The 22,132-nt window shown below is 42.7% G+C and overlaps 1 protein-coding gene across 1 annotated transcript; it reads left to right on the top strand.

Moving 5' to 3' along the window:
• The first annotated feature begins 8,430 nt into the window (after nt 1-8,430).
• STC1 (stanniocalcin 1) lies at nt 8,431-21,321 on the top strand. Its single transcript, XM_003823571.6, has 4 exons — nt 8,431-8,845; nt 10,854-10,996; nt 11,701-11,912; nt 18,192-21,321. The coding sequence occupies exons 1-4, from the start codon at nt 8,728-8,730 to the stop codon at nt 18,460-18,462; spliced, it is 744 nt and encodes a 247-aa protein (XP_003823619.1). The 5' UTR covers nt 8,431-8,727; the 3' UTR covers nt 18,463-21,321.
• Nucleotides 21,322-22,132: the final 811 nt, after the last annotated feature.

Here is a 22,132-nt window from a genome sequence, read left to right as displayed (position 1 = left end):
CCAGGACTCAAAGCCCTATTGACCCTCAAGCAAAGGAGGGTTTAATTCTGAGTATGGCTGTAAAGAAGGATGCCTGAGGTTGCAGGTATAAAAATGTAGTCCAGAGTAGGACCAAGGTAAACCCAGAGGATGTAACGTGGCAGTTAAGAGGTTTCTAATCAGCAGCTCCCAAAGTTAGTTCCAAGGAACACTAGTTTTTTAGGAGAATACTAAGTGGTACTCATTTAAATAAAATTTCTGAATCAAATGCATTTGGGAAACATTGGATTCAATAATTTAAAAGCTTTCTTCTTGCAGGATTTCTGGGTGACTTTCACATGCTGATATTCCTGGTACTCCCCTACACCAAAATGAATTTGAGCATGGAGTCCCTTTCTCTTGGTACATTTCAAAGGACTATTGGAACATAGTCTGAAATGTCGGTTTAAATGAATGGGCCTCTGTGTTCTGTCTGACAATTCTTTCTTGAACTCAAAACCCAGAGCCACCTTATTCATTAGTCACTATAGGATGGTGCCGAGCATCCACAAGCTTTTCTAAGGCTTAAAGACGATTGAGAACTGGGGAAAAAATGCTTACTCCAAAGAAAAAAATGCAAAAAGAAAACTGCACAAAGCTGAAACAAATATTTAAGTAAGCATCTACAAAATGTAACGGCATGCCAACTAATCAACTGCTGTTCATGACATTTTATATATATAATTACATAAAAATACACTTATCATAGAATATGGGTGCATTTTAACATGTTTGCCATGCTATGATTTAGGAGCTCCATGAGAATGAGAACCTAGAGTTGAGAAAGGCCATACCTTTTGACCGTAGATATACACTCATATGATGTGTACACACACACACACACACACACACACACATGCGCACACCCTGGAGCTGCAGAAGTTCCAACCAGTAAGGAACCAAAATTATGAACCAAGCCCCTGGCATAAGAGCAGCACCTGAATTCAGTTGCTGAACCTAATAATAGGGTACATAGAGGATTCTCCCTCCCCACCTTCCACAGCCCTCAGGGTCCACAGACAGTACAATTTGGATTCTTTGTCATGTAGCAAACCCTTTTTGGCAATAGTCACAGAATTCTGCAGCAAAGCACAGCTCATTCTCAGTAAATCTACCCCTCCCTGTGACAAGCCATTCACAGCACCTATTTCACAGCTGGTGGCTTCGCATTCACGGCTTCTGAAAGGAGCTCTGGATGGCAAAAGGCAACATCTTCAGGAGTGAGTGGGGGAAGGAGTTGGAGCAAGGCTGAAAGAAAACCTCATAGCTTCTAAAGGTCGTCTAAAGAAATTTCACTTGTTCAAAAGGAAAAAGTAAGGATTACATAAAGGTAAGAATTCTCGGAGCCTTGCTCACTGTGAAAATACGGCCGCCCTTCACGTCCTCAGCTCCAGCCTGGGCTGCAATAAAGGGCCAGTGAGGGCAACGACAGGGATCTCTGGAGAATGACTGTGTCTGTGTCCCTTTCTGAATGGTCTGGAAAGACATCTGGACTCATGGAATAAGTCTAAGCTGTCAGTCCATTTCTCTACCTCTATGGAGAAAAAAAAAAAAAAGAAAAGAAGCTATGATTCCAAAAGCCCAAAACGTTAACCCTTCTTCAAATCAACCCATTTTTTAAGGTCTGATATGTATCATGTAAGGAAATACACTTTTCTCACTTCAAATGTTTGATTTTCACAGTATGACTCATTTCACATTGTTTCCCGTATACCAAAGTCTATTGTGAATGATTGAAACACTAAATGAAAAGAAGGGTAGACACACACACACACACACACACACACACACACACACACACACACCCCACAGAGGAAACGGCCTTTCCTTTGTTAATCTAACAAGAGAAACAGTAAAGACAATCAATTTCAACTATGTGAAGAAATTATTCTAAGTACAAATATGAAAAGCAATGAAAATATAATTAAAATTTGCTGCATGAAAAAAAAATTGCACCCTTCCACCGTTTTTTGAGCTAAATTTCCCTATCCTAGCAGCAGTGACTCCCCCAATGACATTTTGCTCTTATGGATTTCACCACTTCCTCCAAAGCTGTAACTTTTCTCTCTCTTCCTCCCCTTCCTATTATTGTCACTAGGGAGAGCGGAATGACATGTTCAAGAAAATGCTTGCCTGGAGGCCAGAGTGTGTTTCCTTTGCACTTGGATTTCCATTTGTTCCACTAAATTTCCTTACAATTAATTTTTAAAAGGGCTGAGAGAGTTCATTTCCCAAACATCTAACAAGAACTGTGTTCTGTAAAAGCAGACAAAATGGTACTGGGTGACCATTTTTGCTACCATTAACAAAATCTTACAGTATAAATTCTGACTCTGCATTCTGCACTTTACTACTCTGATATAGTAATGGGAATATGTTGATTCTCCCGTGATACCCATCCAGAGCCAGGAACTGATGTCTCTTAACTGCACTTTAGCCTAAAGCATATTAAATGCAATTTGATTATAAAATACATCTGAATTGCCATAAAAAAAATTCTTGGCAAGATTTCCAAACATCAAGTAAAGAAATCTATAATCTCCTAGTCTAGCCCTTTTCCTGACTTGCCAGGTAACTTCGTATAAAGGCTATTTCTTCCCCACACCTCTCTTTCTCAGCCAATAAACTAGTAATGATAGATTTGTCTAGCACTTAGGAATGGCTGAAAGACACTTCTTTACAATTTGACAGCATTTTGCAAATGACAAGCTGGCTTTAGGCTAAATATGTCAGAATGATGCTTCAGCATGGGTTGTTGGGGTGGACTTTTAAATATTTCTATTTCACAAATTCATTGGCATCATTGATCAGCCCTACTCATTATAGCTTGGTTTTAACGACATGTGTATGCTAACTTGGGTTCAGTGTTATGAGCCCAAGCCTTGCCCTACGACTTCATTGCACTCTCACAATGCTAACACCATTTCCGACACAGAGAGCAAAAGAAATAAATGCACACTGATGGATGGATTTGTCAATGGAAGTGGTAAGCCCTGACCCTCTCACTGAAGGGGTCTGCACATCTCAGACATGCTCAGCGTGACAGCCTGCCCCACCCTTCGGGTATTGCAAACCAGTCCCTGCATCCAACTGAATGCAAAACCCCTTCTTCACAAAGGTGTCTGGGGACAGGAGCATGAAGTAGCAGATGCACAGGTTTGTCCTGATGTCTGCCTCCCACACTCCCCTGGAAGATCTCCAAGCAGGAGGATGGGCACAAAAAGTGACATAAATAGATTAAGTTATTCAGCCTTGATCTGCCTAGAGACAACTGGAAAAAAAAACTCCTAGGTAGAAAAATGAATGAAAGGTTTCTTTTTCTCTAGTAATGAAGAGGAATGCTCACTACCACCTTGAAATAGAATCCTCTTTTTAAACTAAGAAGCCCAAAGTACCTCAAGTGTATTATCTGACATATCCTCTCAACTGCCTTGAACAATTTGAGTACAGATATTGATCTTCACTTAGGACTGGGGCTGATCAGGTAAGAAACTTGCCTGCAACCTATTTCCCTATCAGGCAATAATAGTATAGTATATAGAATGGTATATGGTGCAAAACTTCCAAATATGCAGGACCACACTAATCTGCAAGCTCAAGGGCTAAGTTATAGGTGACTGCCCTAGACCACTAACACAGAAGCATCCTGACAACATGAAACAAAGGCTGATCGAACATAGCCAGCATTCACAACTTTTTTTTTTTTAATTTTAAAGGAAACAGATCCTCATTGTTGGTTGGTCCGAGCGCCCTCATGTGTCTCAATAGAGGAATGTCATTTTAGGTCTCCCCAAGAGCTATTTCAAAGGACAGATTCCATGACATACAAATCCTCTTCCTATTTGCTTCAGAAGCCTCATGTGAAACTTTGAAGATTTTCAGGCTGCTCTGGAATGATGAATTTGTCCTCTCTGATATAAAGTGACATTGGAACTTATACGTGAAGGTATGAGAAGCAGATGTTAACAAGAGTAGAGGCTAATTTCAACTTGCCTGTTCTGGTTTAAGCATGTCAGGTCATCCTGCCTATTTCTTTTTCCTGTACCCTTCTCCCCGCACCCTGAGGGGCAGGGCTGTCAGCATGTACACTCTCACTATCACTGCTCTGGTCACACAACTAAAGAACCCAGAGCTGCTTCTGTAATAAGCAAATCTCAGGAGATTTTTCTACCATTCACTTTAAGACTATGGGAGAGCCATTCTTCTCTTTGGATCCCCAGATCCTCCTGTGGGAAGGGAGGAGAGCAGTTCTTTGCTCACAGTTAAGAAGCCTCTGCAGTAATGCCTGGCATAGAGCAGATAGGCACCCAGTAAATGTTAATTGAATCCAAATCTACAAACTCTATTCCAACCCACTTGCTGTATTGTATTTCCAGAAAACAGATATTCTTCTTCAAATACAACATGCATGCTTTAAGAACTAGCTTGGGAATTCATGGAGCACAGGCAAAGGTCAACCATCTCTGCATTTCCCACAACACCTGACCTAGAACCAGGCACACAGTCACCTTCCATCAACAAAGGAGAGAAGTGGGGAGTTTGCCCTCTTAATATATTTTCTCACTTTCTTTCTTTAGTAGAGTTTACAGCAATCAAAGACTTGCAAATGGCACAGATTTTCTCATGAATTGAGGACTGTCCACACAGATAATCTGGTGCCTTTATAGAAGAGTAAATAAAAATGTTTTCCCCTCATCTTCCTCATCTTCCTTCTTCTTCTTCTTTGTCTTGAGGTTAGGAAGGCATGAATCAACAGCCCAAAGTCCAATCAAAAAAAACACAGGCTCAGAATTCCCAAAGAAAAATGGTCCAACTTTGGTCACTATGCCAAAACAACCTTGGTGGGTCTAGCATTCTGTTAGCCAAACACGCGCACACACACACACACACACGAACATTTACCAAGAAAACATGCTCTGTTCTTGGGCTCCTCTCACCAAAAGGCAGAGAGCTGTTCACTGCTTAGCTTTAAGCTAGCCAAATCCAACAAAGCCCCAGAGATTTTTGGCTTAATCTTCTCACTGAACTCATGCCAGCCTGGCACGGGCATAGCCAGGGCATCATCACCCAGTCTTAGGTGCTGGCAGCTTCTCCCACCAACTTCTTAGCACTTTCCCTGCTCAGGGCAATGGCAAAGTATACCCTCCCCTCCCACCCACTGCACTTGGGCGCACTTGGGCGCACATTGCAGTCAAGTCCTTTTTTTAGGTAATTCTGCTGCTCAACAGTATGCCAGAGAGCACCTGCCTAACAGAGACACTAGATAGTCCTGTCAACTAAAAGTCATAACTAAAATATAAGGAGGGAAAAGTCCTCATGTGTATTATCTCCATTACCACTAAACTGGGAGAAAGGTTTTTCCCAAGACAATCCTTAGGTTAATTAATAATTTCCAGTTCATTTAAAACATCTCCCATATTTGTCTCCCTTCCTTTCCTGCCACAACCATTGTAGGCCAGAATCTCATCAACAAAATTCTGTTATTAACAAGTCTTAAAACTTCTGTTCTTTTCTTCCTCCAAACCATCATAAGTATGATGAAACAATCTTGCCTAAACACTTATTTCCACCCATCATTTAACAATTCCTACTCAAGAGCCCGAATAACTTCCTGTTCCTTACAGGATAAAACTCAGACTCTGAAGAGTGCTAAGCAAACTCCTCCATATTCTCTCAGACCCCCAAGAGAAGTTACAAAGAAACCAGACATCACCACCAGGGTCCCCAAGACCCTTTTATCATTGCTATATCACAGTTCCAGACAGTTGCACAATGATTGAGGGCACTTGGATATCCATATACCATGACATTCTAGGCAGAAATTTTACACTGGGCATTTCATGTAGACTTCAGCTCCTTCCCCTAAGGTTCTCAAATGTATTGGCATGCATACTAGTTACATTCAAATCAATGGGCTGACCACTATTGTATTTCTTCAAAGGACAGTTTACCTGTTATTGGGAAACACTTGGCACACCTAGCAATGAACTTCCAGGCACAAGATAGTAAGTGAGCAAAATAAGAAGGAATAATAAATCAACATCGGAAAAAAAAAACACAAACACATCTTGATGCTTGTAGGACATCGTGTTCTGGTGAGAGCAACAGAGAGTTGGAAAAACAAAGTGGATGGCTGGTGGTAAATCATCACCCTACCAAGCCAAGCAGACCAACTCAGGGAAAGCCCAAGAGAAACAAATGGCACTGCCTTAGATGATGAATAATGGCCAAGGAGGTAGAGAATGCTAAAGAACAGAAGTCAAGACCCTTGGGAGGAATACGCATCTGTCCTCTTACTCCCTTTCTGGAAGAGAGCACTGAGAAACTCTATTGCCTTGCCTGGCATCTACTACTTCTAACTAAGGCAATACAAACAACCTTGAAGCTTTCCACAATACAAGCTTTGTTTTTTTAAAATGAAATAGCATAGCTTTTTCCTAAATTCTTAAAAAGCAACAACAGCAGTTTGCATCTTTCCCCACTGATCTTTCCCTCAAGAGCTTTCCCCACATCTCCAGCCAGTGCTGCTTGAGCCTGTGTCTTACTATATGAGGTCCTGACATCCCGAACCTTTAGGAAGTATGACTGTGGCTGGTCATCTTCCCAACTCACCTGCAAGTACCTTCAGGACAAGAATCATGAACTTACCTTCTCTATGTCTTCTCATTTATCCTCCCACATTGTCCCCTAGCACTCAGCCCAGAAGGTTCTAAAGAAATACCAATACTGCCTGTTAATATAAATTAAAATGTATTCTTGTTATATAATGTAAATCTGAAAATTCCCTTCCTTTCTTTTAGATATTTCCTGTATCCTTTATTCCTTCTATTCCTTTTTCTAGCAAACTTTCATACTTCCCAAACAACCCTATTTTGTGAGGGATAGGCCATCATCACCCAGAACCGCGCCGCCGGCTCCCCCGCCCCCCACCACCCTATCACCCCACAACATATACAGAGCTAACACTTGGTTTAGTTTGTGGTTAACAGGGTTGGCACTCTTTCTTCAACTTTTGTTTGAAGGTTTTAGGATTCAAAGTAAAGCCACTGGCCCCGTTTCTCTGCAAGATTATCCTGCCCAAATCTGTATGAATCACCAGTGGCCCTTTCTCATCTACTTCCCCAAAATTATTAAAGGTTTTATTGTATAATACCTTCACCACCTTCCTACCCTAAGAAGTCCTCTCCTGGCTCATTAACCTCCTTCACATGCTGGGGACAAACCTCAGCATTGCCTACAACTCACTTATAAGAAAATATAAGTTTCTATACCAGGCATGATTTGTGATTGCAGTGCAATTTTCCTATTAAGTCTAGAGCTTATCATTCTTCTCTCCTACACATTCTGGTCTTTCTCTACCCCTTCTTTCCATTCTGCCCCCTTTTTTCCTACCCCTCTCCCCAAGAAATGAACTGGTTTCCATTCAGCAGGTTTAGTCTCGCTTTGGCCAGCTTATTGTTTCAAAGTGGTTATAAAGTTGCTGGGCTTGAACACAGATTATTAATTTTCAGGCATTCATGATGTCTCCCTGTTGAGTGTGGTATGTGCAGGTGTGCACATGTGTACCTGGGGTAACTAACACTCCTGGAATATGCAATTTTGCTGGTGACTGAAAAGATGAAGTCAAAGTTGATTTGATTATTGAAGAATCACATTATTTTAGAGGTATACAGAATGTCAGAGTCCAACTTTGGCATTTTACAGATGGGAAAACAGAGGTGGGGCAAGGTAAAAAGACTTAGCCAGAGTCATAGGTTGATCAGTAGGGGGACTAAGGCTTCAGCTCTGAGCTGTCATATCTCAGTCCCCCAAGGCTTTTCCACTCACATAAATTCCCCCTCAAGGGTTCAAATGTGTGAGTGAGAACCCAGGATGTCCACATACAAACAAAAATGCATCATAGACATGTGAACATGTACACACAGAGAAGATAGGGAGTTATTGCATTTGTAGCCTACAAAACAGAACCGAGAATGTGCTGTTAAAATTAGAGTAAAACTGCTGTAAGCAGGTTAAGTTCTCATCTAAAGAGATCACATTTCCCCACCATACCCGTGCTATCCATTTCCCCCAAGTGGCTCATTAGAAAAAAAGATGGCTAGATTTCAAAAAGCAACTTGGAGAGATTTCTATAGGATTTTTCTTTAGTTCAATCAATACAGAGTTATCTCTTACTTCCACGAAAATAGCTTTTTCACACATCTCTGCACACACAGTCACACACACATATAAAACATTGGCAGCAGGTACTTTTAATTTGCTGGAAAATATTTCTAAGAAGTCAAAAAGCTCCAGCTGAATTGCATGCCCTCTTATTGGCTCACCAGACCAGTTGAGGGACCTGATTGGTCCTTGATCCTGAGGACCGATAAGAACGGCTATAAAATCCCTGGGTGCAGCTCTTGGGCCCCCAGTTTGCAAAAGCCAGAGGTGCAAGAAGCAGCGACTGCAGCAGCAGCAGCAGCAGCGGCGGCGGCGGCGGCAGCAGCAGCAGCGGCGGCAGCAGCAGCAGCAGCAGCGGAGGCACCGGTGGCAGCAGCAGCAGCAGCAGCATCACCAGCAACAACAACAAAAAAAAATCCTCATCAAATCCTCACCTAAGCTTTCAGTGTATCCAGATCCACATCTTCACTCAAGCCAGGAGAGGGAAAGACGAAAGGGGGGCAGGAAAAAAAAAAACCCAACAACTTAGCGGAAACTTCTCAGAGAATGCTCCAAAACTCAGCAGTGCTTCTGGTGCTGGTGATCAGTGCTTCTGCAACCCATGAGGCGGAGCAGAATGACTCTGTGAGCCCCAGGAAATCCCGAGTGGCGGCTCAAAACTCAGGTAAGCAGCAAACCCAAGAGCAGTTTCTCCCCCAAAGAGCTGTCCTCATTTGCCTCTCCCTTTTGCAACTGTGTCTGTGACGGCTGATCTTGATAATAAATGTGCTTCATGCCTGATGGCAATAAACTGCCAGTGTAATCCAATAGCCTTAGGCAGTGGAGCTCCTTTGTTTAATAAATTGCATGCAACTAAACGAAGAAGCTGGACGCTCTGCTGAGGGTATTTCATTGCATAAGCCTAGCCTGATTGCCTGAAATCTGGCACGTACCCTCTTGGAGGGGGAGGGGTGAGAGGGGAGGAAAGGCTTGGATGTTGGCATGCTTCAAAGAGCTCTCTATACTTTCCAGAAGCTGATCTAAGGTAAGACCTGGCTTGTTTGATGCTGTCCCTCTTCCTTTCCTCTTAAGACCCTACCTCTTCACTTCTTGACTTCTCTACCTAAGAGAATACACAGAAAAGCTCCCTCTTCAGACTGATTTTCAGAACCATAGCCCTCAAGTCTGACAAATCCAGGGCGGATTCAGAGAAAACCCTATACATCCCACCCCCAACCCTGCTGCCTGTCTCCCTCCTGGCTCTCTAGGGCTCCATTCAGTCGTCCCTGCAGCCCGTAGCCAGAGAGCCCCTAGAAAAAAAAAATTGTGAAACGTAGCAGCTGTTTCTCCAAGGGTAAGGTCTCACTTTCGTCTTGACTCTTGGAGCAGTTAATTGTGCATTATCTTGGCTTCTGAAGGAAAAGAATCATTAGGAAGCCCGCATTGACACCTCTGCCTCTTGACTTCTCTGGCTCCACTTGTTTCCCTTCCAATACTGCCCTCTGTCCTCCAACTGTCAGCAAAGACCGGATCGCAGGTGTCAAAATGCTGCAGATGATGATCCCCTTGGAAGAGCACAGGTCCCTGCCGAGAGGAGGGCTTTTGCTTCACTTCCTTTTGTACTTAGTTGCTATAGAGATGCAGTGATTCACAATTCGAGCTTGCCTAAAACAATAGCAGCCCTAATGCATATTAAAACTGCTTAAAGCAAAGTTATAATTTAAACCCGTGGAAATATATAATTAGGGAAATGACTTGTAACATCCTAGAGGCTGCGGGTGGTGGGAGGGGGTGGGGAAGACTAACTGAACCATGCTTTTGATCTCAGAGGAGAATCCTATGGCATGAAGGCTGCAGATCATTCCTTGCCTAGCTGCCTGCCAGAACACCCCCCTTCTGTGGGAGAAAAATTACTTTTATGGGAGATCTTATCCAGAATGTAGAAAGCCTCATGCAAGTTTTTTGCGGTTTTCTTCCAGTCTTGCACAGGGATGCCTTGGCCTGGTTATTCCACACCTGTGTTTCTTCTTTCTTTCTTTCTTTTTTAAAAGGCTTTTAATATGAAAGAGATTATGCATACCTCTAAGCACTGTCCTAGTGGAGGGTTGGGGTGAAACATGAACGGATCAGATTTCTTTTTGCCAATATGACGGTAAGTTAAAAGCCTGAAATCAGAAGGGTCTCCAAGTGGACTCCTGGCACAGTCTTCTCTGCCATTTAGACTAAAATCCCATGCTTTTTACTCGGGAGTGCATTTTTCCAAAGCTACATGGATTCCCTGGCCCTTTTACCTCTTAAACCTGACCACTAGCCACTGTCTCCTGCCTTCCCATGCTTTCAAGTGCTAAGCAATGACCTTTGATTCTATGGAATGGCTTAAAGGCACTGTGCATTTCCAGACTTGAGCCTCACTTCTTCAGACACCAAAATTGTAGGTAATGGTGAAACAGGGAGCGTGTGTCTGAAACAGAGAACTCCCTCCCTGTCCATCATGTACTCCAGCAATCATAAACAAAAGGAGCCTGTCTATCCTCTCTTTCTCAATCAAATGGGTCTATCAATTGCCCCTCATGACAGATTCCTAGGATAAGTTCTTCTGACCTCATGTCCTTGAAATTCACCTCTGCACCCACTTGATCCCACCCAGCCATCCTCACTGTTTGACCCAGAATGGATGGATTTGTCTCTTTCAGCTGAAGTGGTTCGCTGCCTCAACAGTGCTCTACAGGTCGGCTGCGGGGCTTTTGCATGCCTGGAAAACTCCACCTGTGACACAGATGGGATGTATGACATCTGTAAATCCTTCTTGTACAGCGCTGCTAAATTTGACACTCAGGTAATAAAACCTTGACCCCTGCTCCCACTGGCTGCTTGTCTTTAACAGTGTGTTAGACCATGGTTCTTAGGAACCAGTCTTGTAGGGAACCAGCCCTGCTTCTCAGCTTCCCCACTCTAAATTCCCATCTCAGCATGTGTGTGCACAAGTGTGTGCACGCACACACACACACACACAGAGGCACTCATCTGGCCAGGAAATAGGTTCTGTATAAGACACGCCCCACTCACTCTAATGCATGATTCTAAGGAGCTAGTAGAGGCTGTCTTATAAGGCCAGGGGTGATAAGCCAAAAAGATTTTCCTCTGTGAGAGGACATAAAAATGTGCATAGAGCAAGGAAGTTCTCTCTGCATGACCTAGCATACTAGCTTTTGATCTGAATTCTCAAAGTCTCAATCTCAAGAATATGAAGTCAGATTACGACTATTTTTAAGCTGCAGAATGGTTGATCACGGTTCATCTTTTTTTTCTCTAATTTCATTTCGGTAGAGCTTAATTCTCAAGGGAATCCAGGGAGATGGGGAGAGGGCTTTTTTTTTTTTTTTAATCCTTAGCCGAGACATGCAATCTTCTCATTGCAAGGATATGCAGATGGTCATGATACGTTGCCCAGATGAGCCCCCTTAAATTCCTCCATGTGTATGCCCATCCTCTTTGTCAGGTGAAGCTAAAGACTTCCCTCTTGTCCTTCCTCCATGGCAGGGAAAAGCATTCGTCAAAGAGAGCTTAAAGTGCATCGCCAACGGGGTCACCTCCAAGGTCTTCCTCGCCATTCGGAGGTGCTCCACTTTCCAAAGGATGATTGCTGAGGTGCAGGAAGAGTGCTACAGCAAGCTGAATGTGTGCAGCATCGCCAAGCGGAACCCTGAAGCCATCACTGAGGTCGTCCAGCTGCCCAATCACTTCTCCAACAGGTACAAACTGAGTCTACTTTTTCACAATCAGGGGACTGGGAGCAGGTGGCTGGCTGGCAGAGCCAGACTGGGAGGGAGGGTTAAATTGCCACAGTCATGCTCTTATTTTAGCTTGCAGTCTTCCCAGCTTTTGCAGGAAAAAAATATGTTTGTGATTGGTTGTGACAGTTTAAGCAGCTTGGGCTTTTTTTTCCCTACTGTTATAGGAAAAGTCTTTTCATGCAGCTCATAGAAAGCCAGCCTCATCTGCAGCATCCCTGGGTGCTTTCATTGACCATTTTTTGCCATAAGCCTGAAGGGAATGGTGAAGTTTCTGGAAACAAGCTTTTAAGACATCAGATTTGGCTGAAACCATGACCATGCAACAACACAATTGGCCATGATTAAAAAAAAAAAAAAAGCCCTCTGGTTAAATGTCATAATGCAGATTTTAAGTCTCCATCTATTTCAAATCAGTCCCAAACACAGTCAGAGATTTCACTGGGTAGCCCAGAGCAAGCCATCTCACTTCCCTGGGGCTCAGATTTCCTTTGTAAAAAGCAAAATGGCTGGACTGGACCATTTTCAGGTTTCCTTCCAGGCCTTATGTTATTCCATTCCTCTAGCCCAAGATTTCCTAGAATGAGTGTGTTTTATGGCTGTCCAGATCCCATTCTCATCGTAGTATTCAAACACCACCCAAGGCCACTGAGTTAGTACAGTAACATCTGGGCATTGTACTTTTCAGTGTTTTTACCAGCCAGGAGTGAATTCCTGTTACATGAGACAGCTGGCATCCTCAGTTCATGTGCATGGCCTGGAAAGGTTCCCAGCAAGAACTAAGAGATGCCAATGGGGTTGGCATGGAGGTCTGGCACGGGCAGTGCAGACCGGTCAAGTTTAGCCCCCTGTGATATTCCTCAGCCTAAAAACTTGACTCCCAGCCTTGAATTTCTATGATTCTTTGACTCTCCACTCAAATCTGCACATATCCACAATGATCAGTGCTTTGCATGTTACTCTGACCACCTGAGAGTTATCACAGGCTTATCTGATTAATTTCCTAGCCAGGTGCCACCACCCTTCTTAAGACAGTGGCAACAGCCAAGTCCCTCTGGGGCTTACAAGTGATTTAGTCATGTACATACATGCAACAAAAAAGTAGTTCCTCCTTAGGGAAAGGCTAAGGTGCCTAACACAAACGCTGTGTAAAATTTCTTTTTCACCCTTAACTACAGGTGAGTGCCCTTCAGAACCACAAATCAATTTGTAAAAATCACTTCTCTAGTCCTTGGAAGTGACTTTATCATGGGGTTCTAAATGGTTTCCTCAGAACAGAAAAATCCAACCGTTTCTCTCAAGTGGGCTGTCTCTATATAACTCTTGGTTTTAAATTTCCCCTAGGAAGATTCTTATTGCACAGAGGAAACAGGGGCAGAGGGTGGGGAGGGGAGATCTGATTAATTATTGGAGACTTCCTTCACCATTAGCAAAAGAAATGAAGAATTCTTAGCCAGACAGGGGCTAAGGACAAAGTATGTGTTTGTGTGGTAGTTAGGGGTCGGGGGAGAGGTACATTAGCAAAGCCACTATTACAATTTAGATCCTTAAGGATTCTGTGACAAATCATGATCTATAATACGGCATATTTCCAATTTTGAGGCGATACTAATCTCCCTATTTCATCTGAAGTAGCGTCTTCCATTAGAAAGGCAGAGAGGTCTTTAGGCAGAACTATATAGCTACTCGACTAGAGGTCCCAATTTATCTAAGAAGAGACTAGTAAATTTTTAACCAGGCCATTATTTCTTCTAATCAGTGCCTTATTTTCAACACCTTTAGAAAATGGTCACAAAGAAAGTCTTCTTATCTCCCTCTTTCATCTTAGGGACTCATTAGGAAAGGTCAATCGGAGAAAAAAAAAATATGGCCAGCCCTTGAAAACCAGAATCTTCCATGCAACCTTTCTCCAAAAATTTCACTTTAACAGGCTATATTATTCCTGCTCAGGATTGTAGAAATGTCCGGTTCCATGCTGGGCTTGCTTTGCTCCATTGAAGCTGCTCACCTTCCTGAGACATCCTGCTTTCCCAGCCTCTATCCCACCATAGACACATGCTAAGTCAGTGCCAATTGGCACAGAATTGCAAGAGGAAGTAGTTACAGGTTCATTCCACCTTCCTGTGACTTATCTAGCATGAGATTTGGGGCTGGGAGAATCCAAAAGCCTGTGACTGGACCAGGAGCCAGAACAAGGGGATTTTCCATGACAGAAATGCACCTAGAGGGTAAAGAGGTAGCTGGAGTTTCCACCTGCCTGAATTTGCAGACTATGCTTTCAACCCTGTGGGAAGCAGGCAAAATTGATCAGGCCAGCAGGGCGGTGTGAGGCTTGGGAACCACTTAGACCAACCCAGATCCAGAGTGGGAAAACTGACAAAGCTTCCAACTCTCTAGGGCATGGATAGGGAACAGGAAACAGAAGAATAATATTGATCAAGGGAAACAAAGGACTATTTATAAACCCTCACACAGAACGTTCCTAGGCAGTATGTGTGTATTTGGGTAAGCATGGCTGAAACAGTAGCTATGGAGAATATCTGATCTTATTCTTTATCAAAAAAAAAAGGTCAGGGATGGAATTTTCAAAGTGAGAAAAAAGAAACATAATTTAAAAGGTCCTTTCGGGCTGGGTGATCAGAACACTTAGTCCACCAAGTCTTTCCAACACATCTCCTCCATCCTCCATAAAGATAAAGAAAGGAATCTTCTTCTTCTTCTTCTTCTTCTTTTTTTTTTTTTTTTTTTTTTTTTTTGACAGAGTATCGCTCTGTTGCCCAGGCTGGAGTACAGTGGTGAGATCTCAGTTCACTGCAACCTCCATCTCCTGGGTTCAAGCAATTCTCCTGCCTCAGCCTCCAGAGTAGCTGGGATTACAAGCACTCACCACCGCGCCCAGCTAATTTTTGTATTTTTAGTAGAGACAGGGTTTCATCATGTTGGCCGGGCTGGTCTTGAACTCCTGACCTCAGGTGATCCACCCATCTTGGCCTCCCAAAGTGCTGGGACTGCAGGCATGAGCCACCATGCCCAGCCAAGAAAGGAATCTTCTTAAGCAGTCCTAACTACCACTGCAAAGGAGGGGATGTAAGCAGAGCTGCTCTATTTTTTGTAAAATTGAGAAGAAAAATGTGTATTGAATCCCTAGAAACATAGAATGTCATAGTTGGAGATGACTGCTGAGGTTAACTAGACTAACTGCCTCATTTTACTGATTAAAGAATAAAGGCTCAGAGAGTGGAGTGACCTGCTGAAGGTCACACAGCTTGTGAATAACTAAGTTGGGCTTAGAACTCATGTGGCCTTGAGCCAAGCTATTTGATTTCTACTTCAAAAATGGCAGCCAGCAAAATCTGCAGGAAATAGCCACAACCCAAAAATAGAATACCAAGCACAATTGAATATATGTGCACCGTGGTAGTCCACAATTAAATTTGCGTCCTTTCTCTCCCAAAAGGATGGACACATCCTACCAATAGCTATAGGAACTATAAGACCATAGCACAAGAAGGTGCTCACTAAATAGGTGACGATTACTAAGTCAACTCTTGCTGGAGACACAACCTCTTAAATAATCCATCTCACTTAGTGACACAGGAAAGGGCTATGTCATTGGCAAGCATGATCCCAGAGGTAAATGGCTATTCCAGCCCTTACTGGACAGGCACTGGTTAACCTATTGCTCATACTGAGAAACTGGTGACATCAAAGAATCCTGACAAATTTTCCAGCCTTTGAAGAACTACTAATGGAGACATGGACTTTGTTTTATATTCTAAAGAGCTTTCTCAGCCTGCCCTTGCTGAGTTAACAAAAGCCCCATGAGGGAAATAGGGTAGATTCTAGTGGGGGTGGGTGGTTCTCACTAAGAGCCCTCAGGCTGGCAAGGGTCATTGTCAAGAAACACCAAGGTCAGGTGTCATATCTGAGCCAGCAGACAAAGCAACAGTAAAGGTAGAAAGGTAGAAACCCTCCAAAAAAGAGCAGGCACTCTGACAAAGTGGGGCCTGAAGGAAATGTATGGCCCTGAAGCTGCAAAGCTGGCTGCAGAAGCTTAATTACCTTAAGGGTACTAGACTCTTTGTCCAGACAAGAGGTTTCAAGTCCTTCTAAGGAAGAACTAGCATTTCTTTTTATCCCTTTCTAGGGAAAGACTGTATTTTCCAGCCTATCTGGGGACTCATCTGGCATGAACAGCTCTTTCTAGAAATGGAAGGGCTAACTTCTAAGTTATAAAGTCCTTATTGGAGGGATGGGAGATCAGAAACCACCCACCAGGATCTAATCACCCTCTGAAATAGACACAGCCATCCAAGGACCCAGGTCCTAGCAGAGCCCAAGAGCCAGGAGATGCCTGGAGATCTATATGGGTGTGTAGATGTCAGAAGCTGCTGGTGCAAAGTTGTTTATTCTGTGTTTCTCCAAAACTGGTTTTCTCCCCATTTCCCCATCCAAACGAGATCTCCTTTGACTCATGTGCTTTGTAATTCCAAAGAGTTGGAGAATGTTCCTCTGTGCCAGAGAGTCCCAGTTTTGACCACAGCTGGATATAATTCTCCCTGGAGGGAAGGGTTTCGCCAGGCCTGTGTCAGCAACCAAGACACTGCACTTGCCTCTCAGTCCCCAGCTTCCTTCTGCTGGGCCACAGAAGGGTGACCATATCACCTCATTACCCACGTTCCATGCTATTTACCACACATCTTTGAAATAACCTCTCTGGGGGATTAAGTTATTCTAGAAAGATGTTTGATCCTGTGCACTGTTTGGTGAGTTAAAAATAAACAGGTTTCTTTTCACGGAAGACCTGGTGGCCCCAGAGATCCTTGGGCTCCTCTGAGAAAAGGTTCTCTCCATGTAAATACTGCAGGTCACTGTCACTGAGTCTCTTATTAGCGAACACAGAGCTAATGGGTTTTGACAACTCAACTGTGACTACAAAATGGACCAAATGCATCCCAGTCTAAATTGGATAATACCTGAACTGTCTTCCCAAATAACAGGACAAGTCATTGATATGCCCTAAATATTAGACAGTTTAATCCTTTCTGAGCCACAAAGCTTAGCTACATTGCTTGGGGGTATTTAAAGAATTCACTGCAAAGATGAAGGTAACTGATACCAAACACAAGGGGTTCTGGTAAAATTTACTAAAACTACAGATAAGTTTTCTTCTGGGAATCACTACTTATTGGAGAGAATTATATTCTTAAAACTCCATTTCCTTAGTGGCTGCAAAATAAATCAACAAATGTGCAGTGATCAGGCAATGCAGCACGATGGCACCGGGCCATAAGGAATACAAAGAAGGACACAAATCCTGCCTTCAGTAAGCTTACAGTCTAGTCAGCGAAATAAAGCCATCACAAAACCATCAAATGCTGGCCTATGTGATGGCAAACAAAGATCTATAAATATCCAAAAAGGGAAGAGGTTAGCAAACCCTGGTATAGTAGAAGAAGGATTCATGAATTATAGTAGCATGAACCCTTAAAAACCACCAATATTTCCATTTAAATAGCCTTCTTGCCTAGGATTTGGCCTTCTGACTACAATATACCTTTGAAGGAGGGCTGAAGATGGAGTCAGTCAATATCTTTTATCAGGGCTGTCCAAGTATGTGATAAGGGCATTAGATTTTGTAGAAAAATGCATGGCACACAGAAGAGGGGGCCTTAGACAGAAGTTTCATCAGAAGATGCACACATCTGCATACACACACACACACACCTGTGCCCACACACCACCAAAAAAAGGAAAATTACAAAAAAGCATCAAAATAATTACACATGCATGTACAATGGCTACTAATCTCAGTGTTGAGCATTGGACTCACTTCATTCTAATTTGCTTCAGCTCATCCACCTTAGTTTCTTCTCTACAAAATGAGAGTTGAACTAGTCACCAAATGGTCTCTGTGGTCCCAGCTAGCTCTGTAATTCTGTTTCTAAAAATGTCAGTCACCACAGTCAGCCTGCTCTTCAAAGTGTGATCTAAATCTCCTCAACTCTAAACATGAAGATCTGTCTTGCATTGTGTGGTAAACCCTAGGAGCAGATGCTTTGAAACTAGGGTGACATGGCACAAGGGTTAGAGAGCAAAAGCCACCTTCAGCTGATGAACTATTGATGTTTGCATGGTCAGGCCATTAGGGACTCGTGTTGGCTGGAGCCCGGGTGAAAGCCTGGGTCTCGCCTGGCTCTCATTGGATGACCACCATATGCACTCTCTTTCTTGATGCAGATACTATAACAGACTTGTCCGAAGCCTTCTGGAATGTGATGAAGACACAGTCAGCACAATCAGAGACAGCCTGATGGAGAAAATTGGGCCTAACATGGCCAGCCTCTTCCACATCCTGCAGACAGACCACTGTGCCCAAACACACCCACGAGCTGACTTCAACAGGAGACGCACCAATGAGCCGCAGAAGCTGAAAGTCCTCCTCAGGAACCTCCGAGGTGAGGAGGACTCTCCCTCCCACATCAAACGCACATCCCATGAGAGTGCATAACCAGGGAGAGGTTATTCACAACCTCACCAAACTAGTATCATTTTAGGGGTGTTGACACACCAATTTTGAGTGTACTGTGCCTGGTTTGATTTTTTTAAAGTAGTTCCTATTTTCTATCCCCCTTAAAGAAAATTGCATGAAACTAGGCTTCTGTAATCAATATCCCAACATTCTGCAATGGCAGCATTCCCACCAACAAAATCCATGTGATCATTCTGCCTCTCCTCAGGAGAAAGTACCCTCTTTTACCAACTTCCTCTGCCATGTTTTTTCCCCTGCTCCCCTGAGACCACCCCCAAACACAAAACATTCATGTAACTCTCCAGCCATTGTAATTTGAAGATGTGGATCCCTTTAGAACGGTTGCCCCAGTAGAGTTAGCTGATAAGGAAACTTTATTTAAATGCATGTCTTAAATGCTCATAAAGATGTTAAATGGAATTCGTGTTATGAATCTGTGCTGGCCATGGACGAATATGAATGTCACATTTGAATTCTTGATCTCTAATGAGCTAGTGTCTTATGGTCTTGATCCTCCAATGTCTAATTTTCTTTCTGACACATTTACCAAATTGCTTGAGCCTGGCTGTCCAACCAGACTTTGAGCCTGCATCTTCTTGCATCTAATGAAAAACAAAAAGCTAACATCTTTATGTACTGTAACTGCTCAGAGCTTTAAAAGTATCTTTAACAATTGTCTTAAAACCAGAGAATCTTAAGGTCTAACTGTGGAATATAAATAGCTGAAAACTAATGTACTGTACATAAATTCCAGAGGACTCTGCTTAAACAAAGCAGTATATAATAACTTTATTGCATATAGATTTAGTTTTGTAACTTAGCTTTATTTTTCTTTTCCTGGGAATGGAATAACTATCTCACTTCCAGATATCCACATAAATGCTCCTTGTGGCCTTTTTTATAACTAAGGGGGTAGAAGTAGTTTTAATTCAACATCAAAACTTAAGATGGGCCTGTATGAGACAGGAAAAACCAACAGGTTTATCTGAAGGACCCCAGGTAAGATGTTAATCTCCCAGCCCACCTCAACCCAGAGGCTACTCTTGACTTAGACCTATACTGAAAGATCTCTGTCACATCCAACTGGAAATTCCAGGAACCAAAAAGAGCATCCCTATGGGCTTGGACCACTTACAGTGTGATAAGGCCTACTATACATTAGGAAGTGGCAGTTCTTTACTCGTCCCCTTTCATCGGTGCCTGGTACTCTGGCAAATGATGATGGGGTGGGAGACTTTCCATTAAATCAATCAGGAATGAGTCAATCAGCCTTTAGGTCTTTAGTCCGGGGGACTTGGGGCTGAGAGAGTATAAATAACCCTGGGCTGTCCAGCCTTAATAGACTTCTCTTACATTTTCGTCCTGTAGCACGCTGCCTGCCAAAGTAGTCCTGGCAGCTGGACCATCTCTGTAGGATCGTAAAAAAATAGAAAAAAAGAAAAAAAAAAAGAAAGAAAGAAAGAGGGAAAAAGAGCTGGTGGTTTGATCATTTCTGCCATGATGTTTACAAGATGGCGACCACCAAAGTCAAATGACTAACCTATCTATGAACAACAGTAGTTTCTCAGGGTCACTGTCCTTGAACCCAACAGTCCCTTATGAGCGTCACTGCCCACCAAAGGTCAATGTTAAGAGAGGAAGAGAGGGAGGAGGGGTAGGACTGCAGGGGCCACTCCAAACTCGCTTAGGTAGAAACTATTGGTGCTTGACTCTCACTAGGCTAAACTCAAGATTTGACCAAATCGAGTGATAGGGATCCTGGTGGGAGGAGAGAGGGCACATCTCCAGAAAAATGAAAAGCAATACAACTTTACCATAAAGCCTTTAAAACCAGTAACGTGCTGCTCAAGGACCAAGAGCAATTGCAGCAGACCCAGCAGCAGCAGCAGCAGCAGCACAAACATTGCTGCCTTTGTCCCCACACAGCCTCTAAGCGTGCTGACATCAGATTGTTAAGGGCATTTTTATACTCAGAACTGTCCCATCCCCAGGTCCCCAAACTTATGGACACTGCCTTAGCCTCTTGGAAATCAGGTAGACCATATTCTAAGTTAGACTCTTCCCCTCCCTCCCACACTTCCCACCCCCAGGCAAGGCTGACTTCTCTGAATCAGAAAAGCTATTAAAGTTTGTGTGTTGTGTCCATTTTGCAAACCCAACTAAGCCAGGACCCCAATGCGACAAGTAGTTCATGAGTATTCCTAGCAAATTTCTCTCTTTCTTCAGTTCAGTAGATTTCCTTTTTTCTTTTCTTTTCTTTTTTTTTTTTTTTTTTGGCTGTGACCTCTTCAAACCGTGGTACCCCCCTTTTCTCCCCATGATGATATCTATATATGTATCTACAATACATATATCTACACATACAGAAAGAAGCAGTTCTCACAATGTTGCTAGTTTTTTGCTTCTCTTTCCCCCACCCTACTCCCTCCAATTCCCCCTTAAACTTCCAAAGCTTCGTCTTGTGTTTGCTGCAGAGTGATTCGGGGGCTGACCTAGACCAGTTTGCATGATTCTTCTCTTGTGATTTGGTTGCACTTTAGACATTTTTGTGCCATTATATTTGCATTATGTATTTATAATTTAAATGATATTTAGGTTTTTGGCTGAGTACTGGAATAAACAGTGAGCATATCTGGTATATGTCATTATTTATTGTTAAATTACATTTTTAAGCTCCATGTGCATATAAAGGTTATGAAACATATCATGGTAATGACAGATGCAAGTTATTTTATTTGCTTATTTTTATAATTAAAGATGCCATAGCATAATATGAAGCCTTTGGTGAATTCCTTCTAAGATAAAAATAATAATAAAGTGTTACGTTTTATTGGTTTCCCCCCATGTCTTTCATTGTTATTCTTGAAAAACTTATGGAATGAGAATTTCTGAACATGAACCACAGACTGATTAGTTTCTTTAAAGTCACTAATTGTCAATATGTAAATTTGACATATTGTTTAAATCAACATTTCCTAAGTTTTTTAAAAAACATTGAGTGGCTCCCATTATTCTCACTGATGGTATCCCAAACTCCTTACAAAGTTGGAAGAAGCTTTAAGATCTACAGGCTGCTCAGCTGTAAGACCCAACTTTCTTTCTGTTCAGTGACCTCTACGCTCCCACCACATAGGCACTTCTGGGAATGATTGGGATCTGTCCCTTCCAGGTCTTTTATTTATGCTATTGTCTCTTTTTGGAAGATTTTTTTTCTCCATCCTTCACCTAGACTGAAAGCATGATGGGGAGAAGCGCGTGCTTGGTCACCAGTGTGTCCCCAACGCTAAAATAGCATCTTCAATACTTTAAATGAATGATTTAGAAAGAGTTGGAGGAGGGGGAAAAAGACAACTGAATCAGTGTGACAAGGAAGGCAGATAGCTCTACAGTTAAAACGAAAGATTTGAATTCAGGCTCTGTCACTCATTAACCACATGATGTCAGATGAGTTTCTTAATCTCAAAACACATCAATTTCTCCCTCTGTAAAATGGGGATTGTGACAGTCATCTCACAGAGCTGCTACGGGGAAATAAAACAAGTGAACTGCTTACAATATTCCCAATATACGATTATGCTCAACGAGGGTCAGCTGTTATCATACAAGTTGCGACAATGAGAGCAAAAGCTCCCTATCTCAGAAAATGGTC

This window comes from Pan paniscus, chromosome 7 (genome assembly GCF_029289425.2).
Source record: "Pan paniscus chromosome 7, NHGRI_mPanPan1-v2.0_pri, whole genome shotgun sequence".
NCBI lineage: Eukaryota > Metazoa > Chordata > Mammalia > Primates > Hominidae > Pan > Pan paniscus.
This window is presented reverse-complemented; position numbering and strand designations above follow the sequence as displayed.